This window comes from Schistocerca americana, chromosome X (assembly GCF_021461395.2).
Source record: "Schistocerca americana isolate TAMUIC-IGC-003095 chromosome X, iqSchAmer2.1, whole genome shotgun sequence".
Classification (NCBI taxonomy): Eukaryota; Metazoa; Arthropoda; class Insecta; order Orthoptera; family Acrididae; genus Schistocerca; species Schistocerca americana.
The window spans coordinates 229,114,648-229,131,388 of NC_060130.1; the positions used below are offsets into that span (position 1 = coordinate 229,114,648).

A 16,741-nucleotide genomic window follows, 5' to 3' on the forward strand; every position below is an offset into this window, starting at 1 on the left:
TGCCATGGCCATCATTGTATATTTTTCACTGATTTGATGGATAAAAACAGAATCTCCATGAGGTTATTTGTGAATTATTCTGTTGTATACAGGAAAGTCACAATCCAAGAAAATTTTAGCAAACCATAGGAAGACCTACAGAGCATCAGTACTGGTGCAGGGACTGGCAGATTACCATTGATATACATAAATGTTACACATTACACATATATAGGGAGAAAGAGTCATTATTTTTTGACCATGTGATAGGTGAGTGGTCAGCAGGAACAGCCACATCTATAAGATATCTAGCAGAATGCCTCCACAGCAGGCTAAATTGGGACAACCACATAAAACTAGTTGTAGGAAAATCTAATACCAGGCTGAGATTCATTGGGAAAACCTTAAGAAAATTTAAATAATGAATGAAAGATGTAGCTTATCAGACTCACATCAGTGTGAGACCTTAACAAGTAGGGTAACAGAGAAGATTGTCCAAAGAAGGGCAGTATGTTTTATCATAGATTTGTTTAGCAAGTGCAAGAGTGTCAAAGAAATTCTTATCAAACGTCCACAGCAGACATTGAAAGAGTGACATTGCGCATGATTGAGAAGTTCACTACTAAAATTATGTGAGTGTGTGTTTTCCAAGAGTAGTCCCTCCCTCCCACATAAATCTCTTGAGATAATGGAAAAATCAGCAAAATTCAAGTTTGTATGGATAATTTCTGACAGCCATTCTTCTTGCACACTATTCACAACTGGAACAGGAAAGGGAGGAAATGATAGTGACAGGCAAGCTATTCTTTGCTGCTCCCAGTACAGTGGCTTGCAAAGTACAGTTGAAGATGTAAGAACACTGTATTTCGCTAAACACTGTTGAAAGAAAGAAAAACTGACCTATTTGTTAGTTCTAAGTATAATATAAAAATGATTGCAGATATGATTTCTTGATCATTTCTGTTACTGGGTGAAGCATGTTCTGCATGATTACTGATCTAGAGCACTTTGTGTACCACAAACTCTCTTGATTAAATGTTTGGCTAGATCATGTGAGGACTTGGCAGTGCTACCAATATGACAGGAAAGAAAATAATTGCTAAGAAATACTGTTCTTATTGGTGTACTCTAATATATCTCCTCCTGTCTACAGTCACTTGTGTAACTGCAAGAGTGAAGCTGATTAAAGGAAATAATCATATTTTGCACTTTATGTTACAACAAGAAGAATATACAGAAATTCATAAATACTTAACAGATGTAACCTGCTTGAAGTCTATAGTTGGTGAAAGGTCTAGGTCATATATCAGACTATGGAATGAAACACTGACTTTTACCTCCTGTAATTTGTTGTCTCAACTTCAGAGTATTAAAATATTTACATATGCTGGTGGAAGAATGGTACATTTTTGTTTCAAATTCTCATAAATCCACTCAGAACTTCCATCTTACCACTGTTACAACCATCATTACTCCTCTCACTTGACCTTGCATCATCCTATATGAATTTATGTAGTGTAATTTAATTGTTATAGCAATTATGGTCCATAGTACTTTATAGAGCCAACATAAGGTACAATAAAGTACATGTTTTGCATATCACTGAACACATTGAATGGACAAACTAATACAGGTTACAGAATAGGCCGAGCACTCTTTTGTGATTGCTTAAATAATACTGCTTCCTTGGCAGCTCACCAGAGAGTGCTGGAGGGCTGACTCAGGTGGCCTCTATAGGTGGACCTGTGGACTGTGTGGACACACAATCTCTGAAATCACATGTGTCATAAGTGAAGGTACATCACTTCTCCCTTCTAGAGTGTAGGAAAACCACACACATACATAAAAATACTAGGCACAGAGAAAACATGGTACAGAAAAAATGCAAGGTACAGAAAAAAACAACTGGTACTGAAAAAGCACTTGTACCATGAAAAAAGGCACTGATCTCACAAGGCACTGAGATTATGAGTCGCGGAAAACATCAATGATGGTACTAATGTCCACTTCATTGTCCAACAATGGCAGTTGCTGCAGCATGTGGCAGGTACGCACCTGCGAGTAAGAACCCTCCCATGAGAGGTCATAGAGCAGGACCAGGGATGGTGTCTCAATAGCAACATCTTCGTCAAGGTCAGTGGTCACACTGGAGGTATCAGTGGGAGTGTTGGAGATGACAGTCGTACATGACTCAGCTACGGAGACAGCAGCGCCCGCGGCGTCAGGTGCAGTGGGGGCTGCACTGGCGACGGCAGTGGAGGAGTGGGGGTAGAGACAGGGACCCTACTAGAAGTGATCTGCCAGGCAGCAACCCCTGCTGTGGCAGGAAACAGACTGGCTGTGACACAGGAACAGACATGGTGTTGTGGATTGGCAGGAGCCAACCCACGGAGTTTTGGAGGAAGCCGAAAGGCACGCGTTTAAGCTCACGCAGGCTGGCGTGAGGTCTGGAACAGGACAAGGTAATTAGAACTTAGAAAAAAGGAGGTAACTGGTAGAATACTTAACTTTAATCCATTAATGTTGAACGTAGCTCTTGTCTGTACATTATTTACAATATCAATAGCAACTGAACATGGCGCCTTGCTAGGTCATAGCAAATGATGTAGCTGAAGGCTATGCTAACTATTGTCTCGGCAAATGAGAGCGTATTTTGTCAGTGAACCATCGCTAGCAAAGTCGGCTCTACATCTGGGGCGAGTGCTAGGAAGTCTCTCTAGACGTGCCGTGTGGCGGCGCTTGGTCTGCAATCACTGACAGTGGTGACACGCGGGTCCGACGTTTACTAACGGACCGCGGCCGATTTAAAGGCTACCACCTAGCAAGTGTGGTGTCAGGCGGTGACACCACATTCCTCCCCCGCAAATCGGCGTACGGTTGTGTTATAAGGCTTCTGCCCGCCATGGGGAGGACCCCATGTTGATGTATGCGACGAGGTGGGGAGCCTAACAACAGGCGAGGCTGTGCCACCCGCACCCTGCCATTCAGTCCGAGGGGAGCTAGGAAACGCCTGAAAACCTGCTCCAGGGTGCACGCCAACATGCAGTGTATGCGCCCGCAGAGAGACAGGAGGGGCCGAAGGGTCGACCTCCATCGGGCCGGGGCACCCGACGGGCGAAGACGACATATGGTCCGGAGCGGGCAAGAGGTCCATGTCGGAGGACAACTGGTCACAGGAAGCGATCGGGGGCGCGTGACCTAGGGAGGCACCCGGCGGCTGCAGTGACGCGTCCACTGCGGGCATCGCCGGCGGGAGAACAGGCGGCGGCGGCGCGTCGCCATGGGGCAAAATGGATGGCAGCGTCGGGAACACCTGAGGCTGAGGCTAGCCAGTAGATGGGTCCCCAGGGCGCTGACCAGACGGCACCGTCGCTGAAAGCAGATGGCGAGCGGCAGATCCCATGCGACGACAGAGGCGCAGCTGGTTGAGATGCTGGCGCACCTCACCAGAGGCCCCCAAAACCAGATACATAGCACGGCCGAGGCAGCGAAGACTGCGCCGTTCGAGCCAACGCCGTGAACCTTGATAGTGACGATAGTAGAAAACGTCACCTGGAGCAAAAGCAGGCATCTGCCGCTGCGCAGGAACCTGATGCGGCGGATGTAGCAAAGACATCAAGGTTCGATGAGGACGACCGTAGAGCAACTCAGCCGGCGTGCGACCATCTCGGGGCTGAGAGCGATACGCGGACAAAAAGGGCAATAACGCGTACTCCCGAGAATGCGACTCTTTTAACTTCAACATCTGTGACTTGAAAGTCCGGCACCGTTTGACTGAGGCGAAAACGGCGCGGATGTCAGATGTTGAATACTATTGGCCTTGCAGAATGACTGAAATTCTGCGGACATGAATTGTGGGCCATTGTCGGAAACAATAGTCTGTGGCAGACCTTCAATGCAAAAGATAGCAGATAATGCTTGGATGGTGGCAGATGACATCGTGGAAGACATCCGGACAACGAAAGGAAAATTACTGAATGAATCGACCAGAACCAACCATCGAGCATTCCAGAATAGACCAGCAAAATCGATGTGTAAGCGCTGCCAAGGGGAAGGGGCTTTTGGCCATGCAAAGAATTTCCGTGGTGGTGCGGATTGTTGTTCGGCACACGCCATGCAAGAAGAGCACATATTCATAATCGCGGCATCGATTCCGAACCAAGTACAGTGTTGACGAGCAAGTTGTTTCGTTCTCACTATACCCCAATGTCCTTGGTGGAGAAGCTGTAAGACAGAGGACTGTAACGAACGAGGGACCACGACCCTGGACTGATCATTATCAGAACGCAACAGCAAAACACCACATCGAACAAAAAGTCTCTCCTTGTGAGCAAAAAATCGGCGAACCAATGGATCCCTGATCCGTGACTTTGACAAGGGCCATTGCATAGCAACAAAACGCAGAACGATAGCAAGGACAGGGTCGGCAGCTGTGGCTGTAGCTACACGACGAAAATCAATCGGAAACGATTCAACCACGCCATCAGTTTCTGCATCAATGAACATGCAAGCAAGGTCGGAAGAATCGAATGCTCTATCCTCAGCAACAGGCAAACGGGACAATGCATCGGCATTTCTGTGCTTAGCAGTGAACCGATACAAGATATCGTAGCAGTACTGCGAGAGGAAAATAGACCAGCGAATGAATTTCTGCGCTGTACGCGGAGGTACAGGCTTGTTCGGATGAAAAAGCGATGTCAAAGGTTTGTGGTCTGTGATGATGGTAAAGTGACGACCATACAAGAAACTTAGTAACACCAAATACGAGAGCCAATGCGTCTTTCTCGATCTGTGAATAATTTCTTTGCGCAGACGAGAACAATTTGGACGCAAAGGGAATAGGGCGATCGTACGATCCATCTGTGTGCGCAAGCACAGCACCGATCCCGAAATCTGATGCAGCTACCATCAACAAAAGGGGTTTCAGGGGTTTGAATGGCGTAAGGCAAGTATTGGAAAGCAACGCCGATTTCAACTGGCGAAAGGCGCATTCGCATTCCATCGTCCAGATGAACGGAACACCTTTACGGCGTAAGCGATGAAGCGGAGCTGAAATGGAAGAGGCGTGCGGCACATATTTGTTGTAATAATTAATTTTTTCCAGTACACTCTGTAGCTGCTTCAAATTCTGCGGCGAAGGCAAGTCTTGTATGGCACGGAGGTGCTCGGGACTGGGATGTATGCCTTGGGCATTGATTACATGTCCCAGGTAGGGTAAGTCACGAGCAAAAAACACTCATTTGTCCTTCCGCAAGCGAAGACCATTTTGTCGCAAGACCTGAAATAATGTTCTGAGATTGGCTAAATGTTCTTCTTCCGTCTTTTCGGAGATCACAATATCGTCCAGATAGTTTGCTGAAGTAGGGACCGAAGCACAAACAGATTGCAGATATTGGTGAAACAATGCAGGGGCGAATGCACACCCAAATGGCAGTCGTTTGAATCGATACAAACCAAGATGCGTGTTAACCACCAAAACGCGCTGGGATTCTTCGTCCACCGGTATTTGCAAGTACGCATCTGCCAGGTCCAACTTCGAAAAATATTTACCTGGGCACAGTTTGTCAAAAAGATCTTCCGGGCGGGGTAAAGGAAAAGTTGCAATGACTAGTTGTGGATTCACTGTTGCCTTGAAGTCCACACAAAGTCTCAAGGTTTTGGCAAAATTACTAACGGTGATGCCCAGAGAGAAGCCTGCACACATTCAATCACACCTTGTGATTCCAAATCATTTAATGTCCTTGCGACCTCATCACGCAATGCGTGGGGAACATTGCGCGCTCTGAAAAATTTCGGTTGCGCGTTTACGTGCAGTTCCAAATGTGCTTTATAGTTCTTAGTGCAACCAACGCCCGGTGCAAAAATGTCTGCAAATTCTTCACATAGACGAGAAACACTGTCTGAAGGCACAGTCTGGTTCACTGATAGGACCTGAATATGCAGTTAGCTTAACATTTGCGGCACGCAACGGAGGTGTGCCCAGCTGTTTGTATGTGTCTTGATTGATCAGTGAAACTGCAGCTCCAGTATCGAGCTGGAATGGCATCACTTTGCCGTGAATGTCCAAGTCTACAAAAAGTTTATTGTCCTGCTGACGACAAGAGCGACTGTCTCGTGCAACGTGAACTGACACTGGTACAGAATCACTTGCGACTTGACGGGATTTCCGGCGATGTCGACGCACACTATTTGTGGGACGAACACAGTCACTGGTAGAGAGAGTGGCACTGGGCGGAGTGGAATGAACTACATGAATTTCCATGGGCGAAGGTTCGCGAGCCTGAGTATTCTTGGTTCGATTCCGGCGCGAAGCAAAGGGCCTGGAAAGGTTGTGAGTGTCCGATCTGAGCTTTTTCCGGCAAACACTCTGAACATTTCCTTTTTTATTACAGAACAAGCAAATAGCCTGGCGTGACGGGCAGTTCTCACGCAAATGTCTAGTAGCACACCGCGGGCATGATTTTAGCACTGCATTTGCTTGCCTGTGCGGCACATGTGGCTGACAGCCTAGCGGCAGCTGCGCGGACGGGCGCGAGGGTTGTTTACTGTTCCGTGCAGCACGCCCGGTGAGCCGATTAATGTGACACATGGCTGGTGAAGCTTCAAATGATTCCTGAGCAAAGTCAAGTGTGTCCTGCCGATCCAATATGTCCATCACTTGTTGAAGGGGGGGATTGACTAGTTTCAAAATCTGTTCCCGTATACGAACATCAGAAACGTTCTGTGCAACTGCATCACGTACCATAGTATCTGAATAAGGGAGTCCACATTGACACTCAAAAGCACAATCCCTAGTAAGGCCTTGCAAGGTTGCAACCCACTCCCGATTAGTTTGACCAGCCGTACGTTTTGTACGAAAGAAGGTATACCTTTTTGCAACTACATTGACTAATTCTTTGAAATATGCATCTAATGCAGACAAAATTTCGTCGTAGGACAGAGTTGCTATGTCGCGTCGGGGAAATAATTTGACTATCACACAGTACGTTTGGACGCCTACGGAGGAAAGGAGAAAAGGCTGCCGCTCATTACCTTGAATTCTGTAGGCGGCGAGATGGAATCCAAATTGGCGTGACCACTCCGTCCAGCTTTCCAGTGCAGTTCAAAAGGACGAAAAGTTGGTGCAACAGCGTGTTGTGGCTGCGGTAGCGGTGGAGCGGCGGCCGCCGCATCGTTTTGCATTGCACGTTGACCCTGGACGAGCTGTCCAAGGGCATCCAGTAAGGCCTTCGTCTGCTGATTCTGTAAGCGATAAAATTCGGACAGTACATCTGGAGATTGTGGCGAAGCCATTACACAAGTAAATGAGGGCAGTATAGTTAAAGAACGCAGAAAACCTCGTCGCCAATATTGTTGTGGATTGGCAGGAGCCAACCCACGGAGTTTTGGAGGAAGCCGGAAGGCACGCGTTTAAGCTCACGCAGGCTGGCGTGAGGTCAGGAACAGGACAAGGTAATTAGAACTTAGAAAAAAGGAGGTAACTGGTAGAATACTTAACTTTAATCCATTAATGTTGAATGTAGCTCTTGTCTGTACATTATTTACAATATCAATAGCAACTGAACATGGCGCCTTGCTAGGTCATAGCAAATGATGTAGCTGAAGGCTATGCTAACTATCGTCTCAGCAAATTAGAGCGTATTTTGTCAGTGAACCATCACTAGCAAAGTCGGCTCTACAACTGGGGCGAGTGCTAGGAAGTCTCTGTAGACCTGCCGTGTGGCGGCGCTTGGTCTGCAATCACTGATAGTGGCGACACGCGGGTCCGACATTTACTAACGGTCCGCGGCCGATTTAAAGGCTACCACCTAGCAAGTGTGGTGTCTGGCGGTGACACCACACATGGTTGATGATGGGGCTGGGGAGTTGGCGGGTCCTCCTGAACACACTCCACTGTTCATGTCTGCAGCTGGTCAAAGTGATGGGACATCCTCCCATCAGGAGTGCAGACAGTGTACAGGCACTAGCCCCAGAGATGCTCAATGATGTCAGGAACCCAGTTTGGTCTGTGGCTGAAACCTCGAGCCCAGACAGATGCACCTGGCTCAAACTGTCGCAGAGCTGGTGACGCCAGCAGATGCGGCATTGGATGCAGCAGGTAAAGGAGGGTCTGTGGCTGCGTCCGTGTAGCAGCTCTGCTAGGCTCTTGTCCCCTCTGGAATGAAATGGTATGAAGTCAAAACACAGTGTAAAGGAGCTTCAGGGGACCTGCAGGATACATACTTCCACATCTGAGTTTTAAATATCCTAACCATGTGTTCAGCATCGCCATTAGATTGAGGATGAAACTGACAAAAACATGCAATTTCTCAAGAAATAAACTGGGGGCCATTATCAGTAACCACAGCATATGGAAGTCCCTCAATTGTAGAAATCTTAGACATGGCCGAGATAGTGGCCGCCGTGGACTTGGACGGACAACACATCATTTAGGGAAACTTGAAGCAGGTGTCCACTACAATGTGCCAATACTGATTTAGGGATTGCCCAGCAAAATCGACATGTAGACACTTCCACAAGTGCTGCGGCATCAACCAGGGGGAAGAAGATGTCCATGGGGCCACTTGGTGCTGAACACAGTGAGTGCAAGTGGCGATAAGCCGCTTATGTCTCCATCTATGCCTGGCGAATACACATGCCAGTGGGCCAAAGCTTTGGTGCGAGAGCTCACTCAATTACCAATATGCAGAAGCTGCAGTACATTGTGGTGTAAGGAAGCAGGAATCACAACCTGGGGAGCAGCGTCCTCCATAGCTAACAAAAGAAACCCATCAAACACAGAAAAGCAGTGCTGGAGGGAGAAGCAGTTATGCAAGGGACCCAAGGCACAGCTTGGGGGTTTTTCTGGCCAACCGTGCTGCACAAGAGAGAGGACCCAACTAAGTACAGAATCCATGGTGACGGCCAATGCTATCGTGGCACTAGTGATGGGAAAACCTTTGACACACTGTGGTTCTCAATATCTAAATAGAAACAAAGGAATTCCTGCTGATCAAATGCCGGTCCAGCCCAATCAGAAGGAGAGTTGAGGCATCAGCGTTGATGTGTTGGACTGTTGGCCAGCAATGGATCTGATAGTGCTAACAGGAGAGGAAGAGAGTCCACCACTGCAAATGATGCACTGCCTTATTGGGCACAGAAGCCAAAGGATTGAAAAGAGCAACCAACAGCTTTGTGGTATGTGGTAAATGGAACTTAGAACAGTACAAGAAGATTTGAGTTTTCTTGAGAGCGAACACAATCACTAAATCCTCTGCTACTGAGAGGGAGTTGTTATTCAGACCCGTCTGCATATTTGTGTGCCAACACTGTGCCAAGACCATGCTGAGAGGCATCTTTAGCCAACATGGGATGCTGACCTGGCTAAGAAGTGGCCAGACACTGGGCAGGGTGAAGCTTAGAGTTAAGCAAAGTGAACATTTGGCCACAAGCTGGGGTACCAGAAAAATACACATTTTTATTCAAAAATGTGTGCAGGGGCTGAGCGATAGTGAATGCACCCGGTAAAAACTTACAGAAGTACGCAACTTTACCTAGAAACGGCTACAGTTCCTTAATGGAGGTCGGCCGCGGCAAAGCTGAAATTGCGTCAACATGATGACGCAGTGGCTTGATCTCTGTGTGAGAAACCTTGAAACCTAGGTAGTCAATAGATGACTGAAAAAATTGAGATTTGCACTTGAGACCCGCAGGTTGCACAACAGAAAACAACAACTGGAGATCTCTAAGGTGGTCTTCGGTTAAAGAATCTGAAACAGTGATATCATAGAGGTAATTGATGCAGCCAGTCACAGAGGCTGTAAGCTGTTCTAAAAAATGCTGAAAAATTGTGGATGCAGTAGTGACACCAAAAGGCAAGTGTTGATGTTGGTATAAGCTGAAAGGTGTATTGACAATGAGAAGTGGCCTTATCTGAGGGGAGCTCGAAGTACACTTCTGACAAGTCAATCTTGGAAAAGTACTGGCCACTTGATACTTTTGTGTCTGTGCACCTCATCAGTATAGGTCAAAGGGTATGTATATACCACAAACTGTTCATTAATCATGACACTGAAGTTGCCACACAGGCGAATCTTACCTGTTGGCTTCTTAACCAGTGGTGTAGCCCAGTCACTGGAAGAAACAGGCCGAATCACATTAAGCGATGTCAAATGGTCTAATTGGGCCTTGACAGAGTCATGCAATGTAACAGGCACCTGCTGTGCCTGAAAGAAAATGAGGGTGGGTGGACTCTTACATGGTAATGTGGGCATGAAGACTGGTAGCACAACTGAGCCCAGGGGAAAACAGAGACAAAACCTCAGGGAAGAGGGACTCCAGTTGCTGTTACAGAACTTGATCTACCACTAAATTTATGTCATTGGCAATGGAGAAACAGAAAGCGTTAAATGCATCTAACCTGAAAAGATCTGTGGTAAGGGAATGATCCATAAACAACAAGGAAGATGAGAGGGTGAACAATAGATTTGTAAGATACAGGAGCAGAGAACTACCTAGGATCAGAATCTGCTGTTTATTGTAGCTAACCAAATTCCATGAAATCTGTGTGAAGGGAGGGGAGCCCAAGTCCATGTATGTTTGCATATTTACTGAGGTCACTGCTATTCTTGCATCCACTTGCATTTACAATTTGTTCAGGGAGACAGTCATTGTAAATGTACAGTTTATGTCCATCAGTACTAATGTGTCCACCACATTTGAAGAGGTGTTACACACCAATGCAATGTGGCCTTTCTTTCGACACTTGTTGCAAACAGCCCAACACTAAGGGCACACAGTACACTCATGTTGGCTGAAGCAGTATGATACGGATCTTAAAAACTTGTTGCAGCAAAGCCAGTCTGTTAAATGTATACTACTCCTATGTGCATTCTGTAATTAAATATGGCATAATCTTCTGGGGCAATGCAACAACAAATATTAAACTTTTCAGGATGCAAAAGAGAATATTAAGAATTATTGAAGGGGTAAACAATATGAAATCATGCAGACCCATATTCAAAAAACTGTCAGTTCTTCCTCTTCCTTGCATTTTTATCTACGAAACATCAGTTTTCATCAAACAATATATTGATAGATGCCCAGATATCTTATTAAAAAATGAAGATATACATGCACACAATACAAGGCAAAAATCTGATCTTCATATGAAACAGGTGAGAACATCATTGTGCCAAAAAGGCACACTACATACTGGGATAAAGATTTTCAATAATCTACCTAACCATATTAAATCAGCAGGTAAACTCTGTAGTTTTAAGGCTGAAGTAAAGGCATATTTAATTGATCATTGCTTTTACAGTCTGACCGAATACATAAAATCCAAACAACAAAAATAAATATGCATTATGAATATTCTACCTTGTATGTTGCCTCTAATGTTTGTTGTATGTATGAATCTTTGCTAAATTACTTCAATATCTAGTCCTGGATTGCAATGTTGTTGTTGTTGTTGTGGTCTTCAGTCCTGAGACTGGTTTGATGCAGCTCTCCATGCTACTCTATCCTGTGCAAGCTTCTTCATCTCCCAGTACCTACTGCAACCTACATCCTTCTGAATCTGCTTAGTGTACTGATCTCTTGGTCTCCCTCTACGATTTTTACCCTCCACACTGCCCTCCAATGCTAAATTTGTGATCCCTTGATGCCTCAAAACATGTCCTACCAACCGATCCCTTCTTCTAGTCAAGTTGTGCCACAAACTTCTCTTCTCCCCAATCCTGTTCAATACCTCCTCATTAGTTACGTGATCTACTCACCTTATCTTCAGCATTCTTCTGTAGCACCACATTTCGAAAGCTTCTATTCTCTTCTTGTCCAAACTGGTTATCGTCCATGTTTCACTTCCATACATGGCTACACTCCATACAAATACTTTCAGAAACGACTTCCTGACACATAAATCTATACTCGATGTTAACAAATTTCTCTTCTTCAGAAACGATTTCCTTGCCATTGCCAGTCTACATTTTATATCCTCTCTACTTCGACCATCATCAGTTATTTTACTCCCTAAATAGCAAAACTCCTTTACTACTTTAAGTGTCTCATTTCCTAATCTAATCCCCTCAGCATCACCCGATTTAATTTGACTACATTCCATTATCCTTGTTTTGCTTTTGTTGATGTTCATCTTATATCCTCCTTTCAAGACACTGTCCATTCCGTTCAACTGCTCTTCCAAGTCCTTTGCTGTCTCTGACAGAATTACAATGTTATCGGCGAACCTCAAAGTTTTTACTTCTTCTCCATGAATTTTAATACCTACTCCGAATTTTTCTTTTGTTTCCTTTACTGCTTGCTCAATATACAGATTGAATAACATCGGGGAGAGGCTACAACCCTGTCTCACTCCCTTCCCAACCACTGCTTCCCTTTCATGCCCCTCGACTCTTATAACTGCCATCTGGTTTCTGTACAAATTGTAAATAGCCTTTCGCTCCCTGTATTTTACCCCTGCCACCTTCAGAATTTGAAAGAGAGTATTCCAGTTAACGTTGTCAAAAGCTTTCTCTAAGTCTACAAATGCTAGAAACGTAGGTTTGCCTTTTCTTAATCTTTCTTCTAAGATAAGTCGTAAGGTTAGTATTGCCTTACGTGTTCCAACATTTCTACGGAATCCAAACTGATCTTCCCCGAGGTCCGCATTAACAAAATACAAACTGTATTTTATCTTGTAAATACCTAACCATGTCCAGTATCCTTGTGTATATGCTATACATGTAGGATTTGAAGGACGAAATAAATAAATAAGCAATTTTCACTCAGTTAATACTCAGCAGAAATCCAATCTGCATTTGGATCACACTTCCTTAACTTTTGTGCAGAAAAGTGTGTAGTATAGTGCTGCATTCATCTTCAATAAGCTACCATAAGAATTCAAAAATCTTAGCAGTAATCCACGTGCTTTCAAATTGAAACTGAAGAGTCCCCTCATGGGACACTCCTATTCTGTTGAGGAATTCCTTGAAAAATTTAGCTGATTCTTATGTTATGTTGTTGACTGTATTACTTAAAGTTATAGCTTGAATTTTTTGGGTTCATAAACATTTTATTTTATCTATTGTTACTTTTATGTTGTAATTTCATGTACTGATACGTTCCATGACCTTGGAGATTTGCTCCTCAATTTGGTCCTACGGAACTAGATGTGTAAATAAATGAATAAATATACATGATTGACCTGACAGTCAGGATGAACAGCAATCTGTGGCTGTTCACTGATAATTCTGTGATGTATGGGAAGGTGTCATTATTGCGTGTGTATAGAAAGATACAAGATTACTCAGACAAAATTTCTAGTTGATGTGATGAATGGCAGCTTGCACTAAATGTAGGGAAACGTAAGTTAATGAGGAGGAAAAACAATCTGTAATTTTTGAATACAGCATTAGTGTTGTGCTGCTTGACACAGTCAAGACAATTAAATACGAAAGGCATATCAATGCAAAGGCATATGAAATGGAATGAGGACACAAGCCTGGTATCAGGGAAGCAGATTGTTGGCTTTGGTTTACTGGGAGAATTTGAGGAAAGCGTGGTTCATCTGTAAAGAACACCACATATATAGAAGACTAGTATGACACATTCTTGAGTATTGCTCAGTTGTTCAGGATCCCCACCAGATTGGATTAAAGAGAGACATCAAAGCAATTCAGAGGCGGCTTGTTATATTTCTTACCGATATGTTCAATCATGTTGAATTGTGTAGATGCTTCATGAACTCAAATGTGTTTTCCTGAAGAGAAGAATATGTTCTTTTTGCAGAATACTACTGAGAAAATTTGGGGAACTGTCATTTGAAGCTGACTGCAGCCCAGTTCTACTGCCACCAATGTACATTGCACATAAGGGTCATGTAGATAGGATAACAGAAATTAGGGCTCATATAGAGGCATATAGACAGTTGTTTTTCCTATATTCTGTTTGTGAGTGGAACAGGAAAGGAAATGACTAGCAGTGGCACAAAGTACCCTCTGCTATGTGCCATACAGTGGTGCATGTAGATGTAGAGTGGACACAGATCATCAGATGTAGAAGTTGAGTGCATTTCATAAAATAAAATCGTGTAATTATGTAGCCCAGAAGTTGTTGTTTGACTATTCCTGAAGTTGCTTTCATTAATTTACATCATGCATTTTACTGTATTATCATTACCATTCTTCTTCATTGCTTATCTGTGGGAAGCTTTGTAATATAAACTGTAGGACACATAAACAGCTGTGTTTTAAGGATGTGGTAGCAAATAAAACTACAATAGCACTGTTCACATTGTCATTACTTGGTTCACAGGTAGTGCAAAGTCTAGCTTACCATAACCGCAGAATATGATTCGTTCAGGTCCTTACACACAATGCAGCTGAAAGTACAGGCTCACTCACAATAAGTAGCATATACTCAATGAAACTGTATACAGTAAATTTAGGTTACTAAATTTAAATGTAATGTGTTCATGGATGTTTAACCTGTAGCATATTCTGAGAGCATGCATCTTTACTGTCAGAGTAAAATCTTAAGTTAGTCACTATAACACACAAATTTCTTTCTGTAGTTTCATTTACTAGTCTCATATGTGGCAATTTGGTTAATGTACAAAAGGTCCATCTCAGCACTAAAAAACGACTTCCATCTGATGTTACTTCACCATTTATAATGACAACATTCATACCACAAACTTCTCAACATATCTGTTCTTGTGAAATAAACAACAGACAACTAATCTATGTTTATATTATCATTTGTAACTATAGTTTGTAAAAAGTGCTCTAATGTCCATTTTAGTAATACATCAGAGAAATTGTAGATTCTCACAATTGTGGACAAGATATAAATGAACATGAAAAACCTATGTGCAAAGTATAACAGAAGTATTTCATGCACAAATTTCAGAAGAAGAAGGCACGGCCCTACTGGAGGTGTTATCAGGGCGTTCCTCTAACATAGTCAAGATCCGTGGTGACGTCATATTAAATGGGCAACCAGTACATTCAAAACAATTAAAGGAATGTGTTGCATATGTCCATTGTGATGGCTTCCTGTGCCCAGATCTGAGTGTTCTTCAGACACTTCATTTTTACAACTGGATGCGAAAGGCCAGCAGTCTCATCACAAAAATGGCGATTAAAGACAGGGTAAGATATATGTGTAATGTGTTAAGGTAATGACTGTTGGATTTTCTGCGATTAGTATAAACCAACAAAAAGTTCCATGATTGTTTTGTGATTTAATAGCTAATTATACCACAGCGTAAAGAACACAGTTTGCCTTTGCATCTTTCATACATCCTGCCAAGAAGATGGTGCCATGTTGCTAGTGGATTTTTTCACAATTTTCTTTTCAATTTTGTATTTAGTTGGAAACTATTTATGCTATAAATGTTTATACATTTTAACAAACTGGTGAATGTCCTAAGTCCATGCTGTAGCTGGTGGGGGACATGTGGCAGTGCCAAGAGTGCAATGAATTTGTTGAGTGTACTGTGACAGGAAACCTAATATTTTGAGCTATAAGTACACAATTTCTGTAGTAAGAAGAAACTGTTAGCATCAGGTAGCCTCTTAGTTGTACAGTAACATCTCTTGTGTTGCAGCTATATTCATAACTTCAGATTTTTCCTCCAGAAAATTATTTCAATAAATTTGAAAACTGCATACTATAACCCTCTTTTATAAATAAACTAAATTGAAGTAGTACATTACTGACTCAAAATGTAACAAAATATTCAGCAGTAAAATGTCGCTGGTGTTTTTGGGAAAGCTGGTATTACCTCGAGCCTTTCTTGGTCATACAGTTTCTATGAAATGCATCTAGAGCATACGTCATGCAAGCATAAGAATTTGTAGACAACACCCCTTTAAGGACAAGATGAATATTAAACTTTATCTCCAACTAATTCAGTGTGATTTGTGTTTTCTCTCACACTGTTATCTGGATCCTATTAACAAACACTGTATTTATCCATTTATAGAATGAGATTTTTTCTCAAGTTTATCATTCAAAAAATGCAAAGTTTTCTTATATTTACAGATTAAGCTATTGCTGCTGAGGTCAACATTTTTACATTGTTTAAGAGAGTATATAGGGGTCATCTTTCATTCACAGATGAAGCTTTGGCTATTGAGGCCATGTGCAGATTTATTTTGAAGAATCCGGAAGGGCAGGACTAGCAAACCATACTATCCTTCAAACAGGCTCAAGGTTTCCTGATATGCTGAAATACTCAATACAGTATCAGCATTGCTTGACCAGTCACATTACATTTGAGTCATGCACTGCTACTGCAAGAGATACACAAGAAACTATGAACTAGCTGCTACAACAATCTATTGTTCTGCTTAAAATTTGACAATTTTGTGAAACACAGAAAGAAACAGCATTAATATCTATCATCTAACAAACTCGTGTTGTATTTGACAGGCTTGCAATAAAGCTTCTCATTTATGTATGGATACCATATACAAACATTAATGCTGCTTTTTAAGGAAAGGTAACATTCAAAAGCTTAAATGTTGTCATGCAAATAACTTTACTTGATTCTGAAACCAGATCAGTACTTTATTTAGTTTATGAGAGACATTCAGATGAAATAAGAAGGGAAATTAATCCTGAATGAAAAGTGTAACAAATGAAATAAATCATATTAAACTGACTGTAATTGTTATTGCAAGAATAAATTACAGCAGTTAGGTCCATCATGGAGATAGTACCAACAGACTTCAGTAGATCACGGGATGAGCAAAAGTTTGAGAATTGGACTGAAATG

At 43.0% G+C, this 16,741-nt stretch overlaps 1 protein-coding gene across 1 annotated transcript in view; it reads left to right on the top strand.

Moving 5' to 3' along the window:
* LOC124556447 (ATP-binding cassette sub-family G member 8) overlaps positions 1-16,741 on the top strand; it is a 327,261-nt gene that overhangs the window by 235,159 nt on the left and 75,361 nt on the right. The window contains exon 9 of the mRNA XM_047130396.1: positions 14,869-15,110. Within this exon, the coding sequence (XP_046986352.1) occupies positions 14,869-15,110 (242 nt within the window). The remainder of the gene's footprint in view (positions 1-14,868; positions 15,111-16,741) is intronic.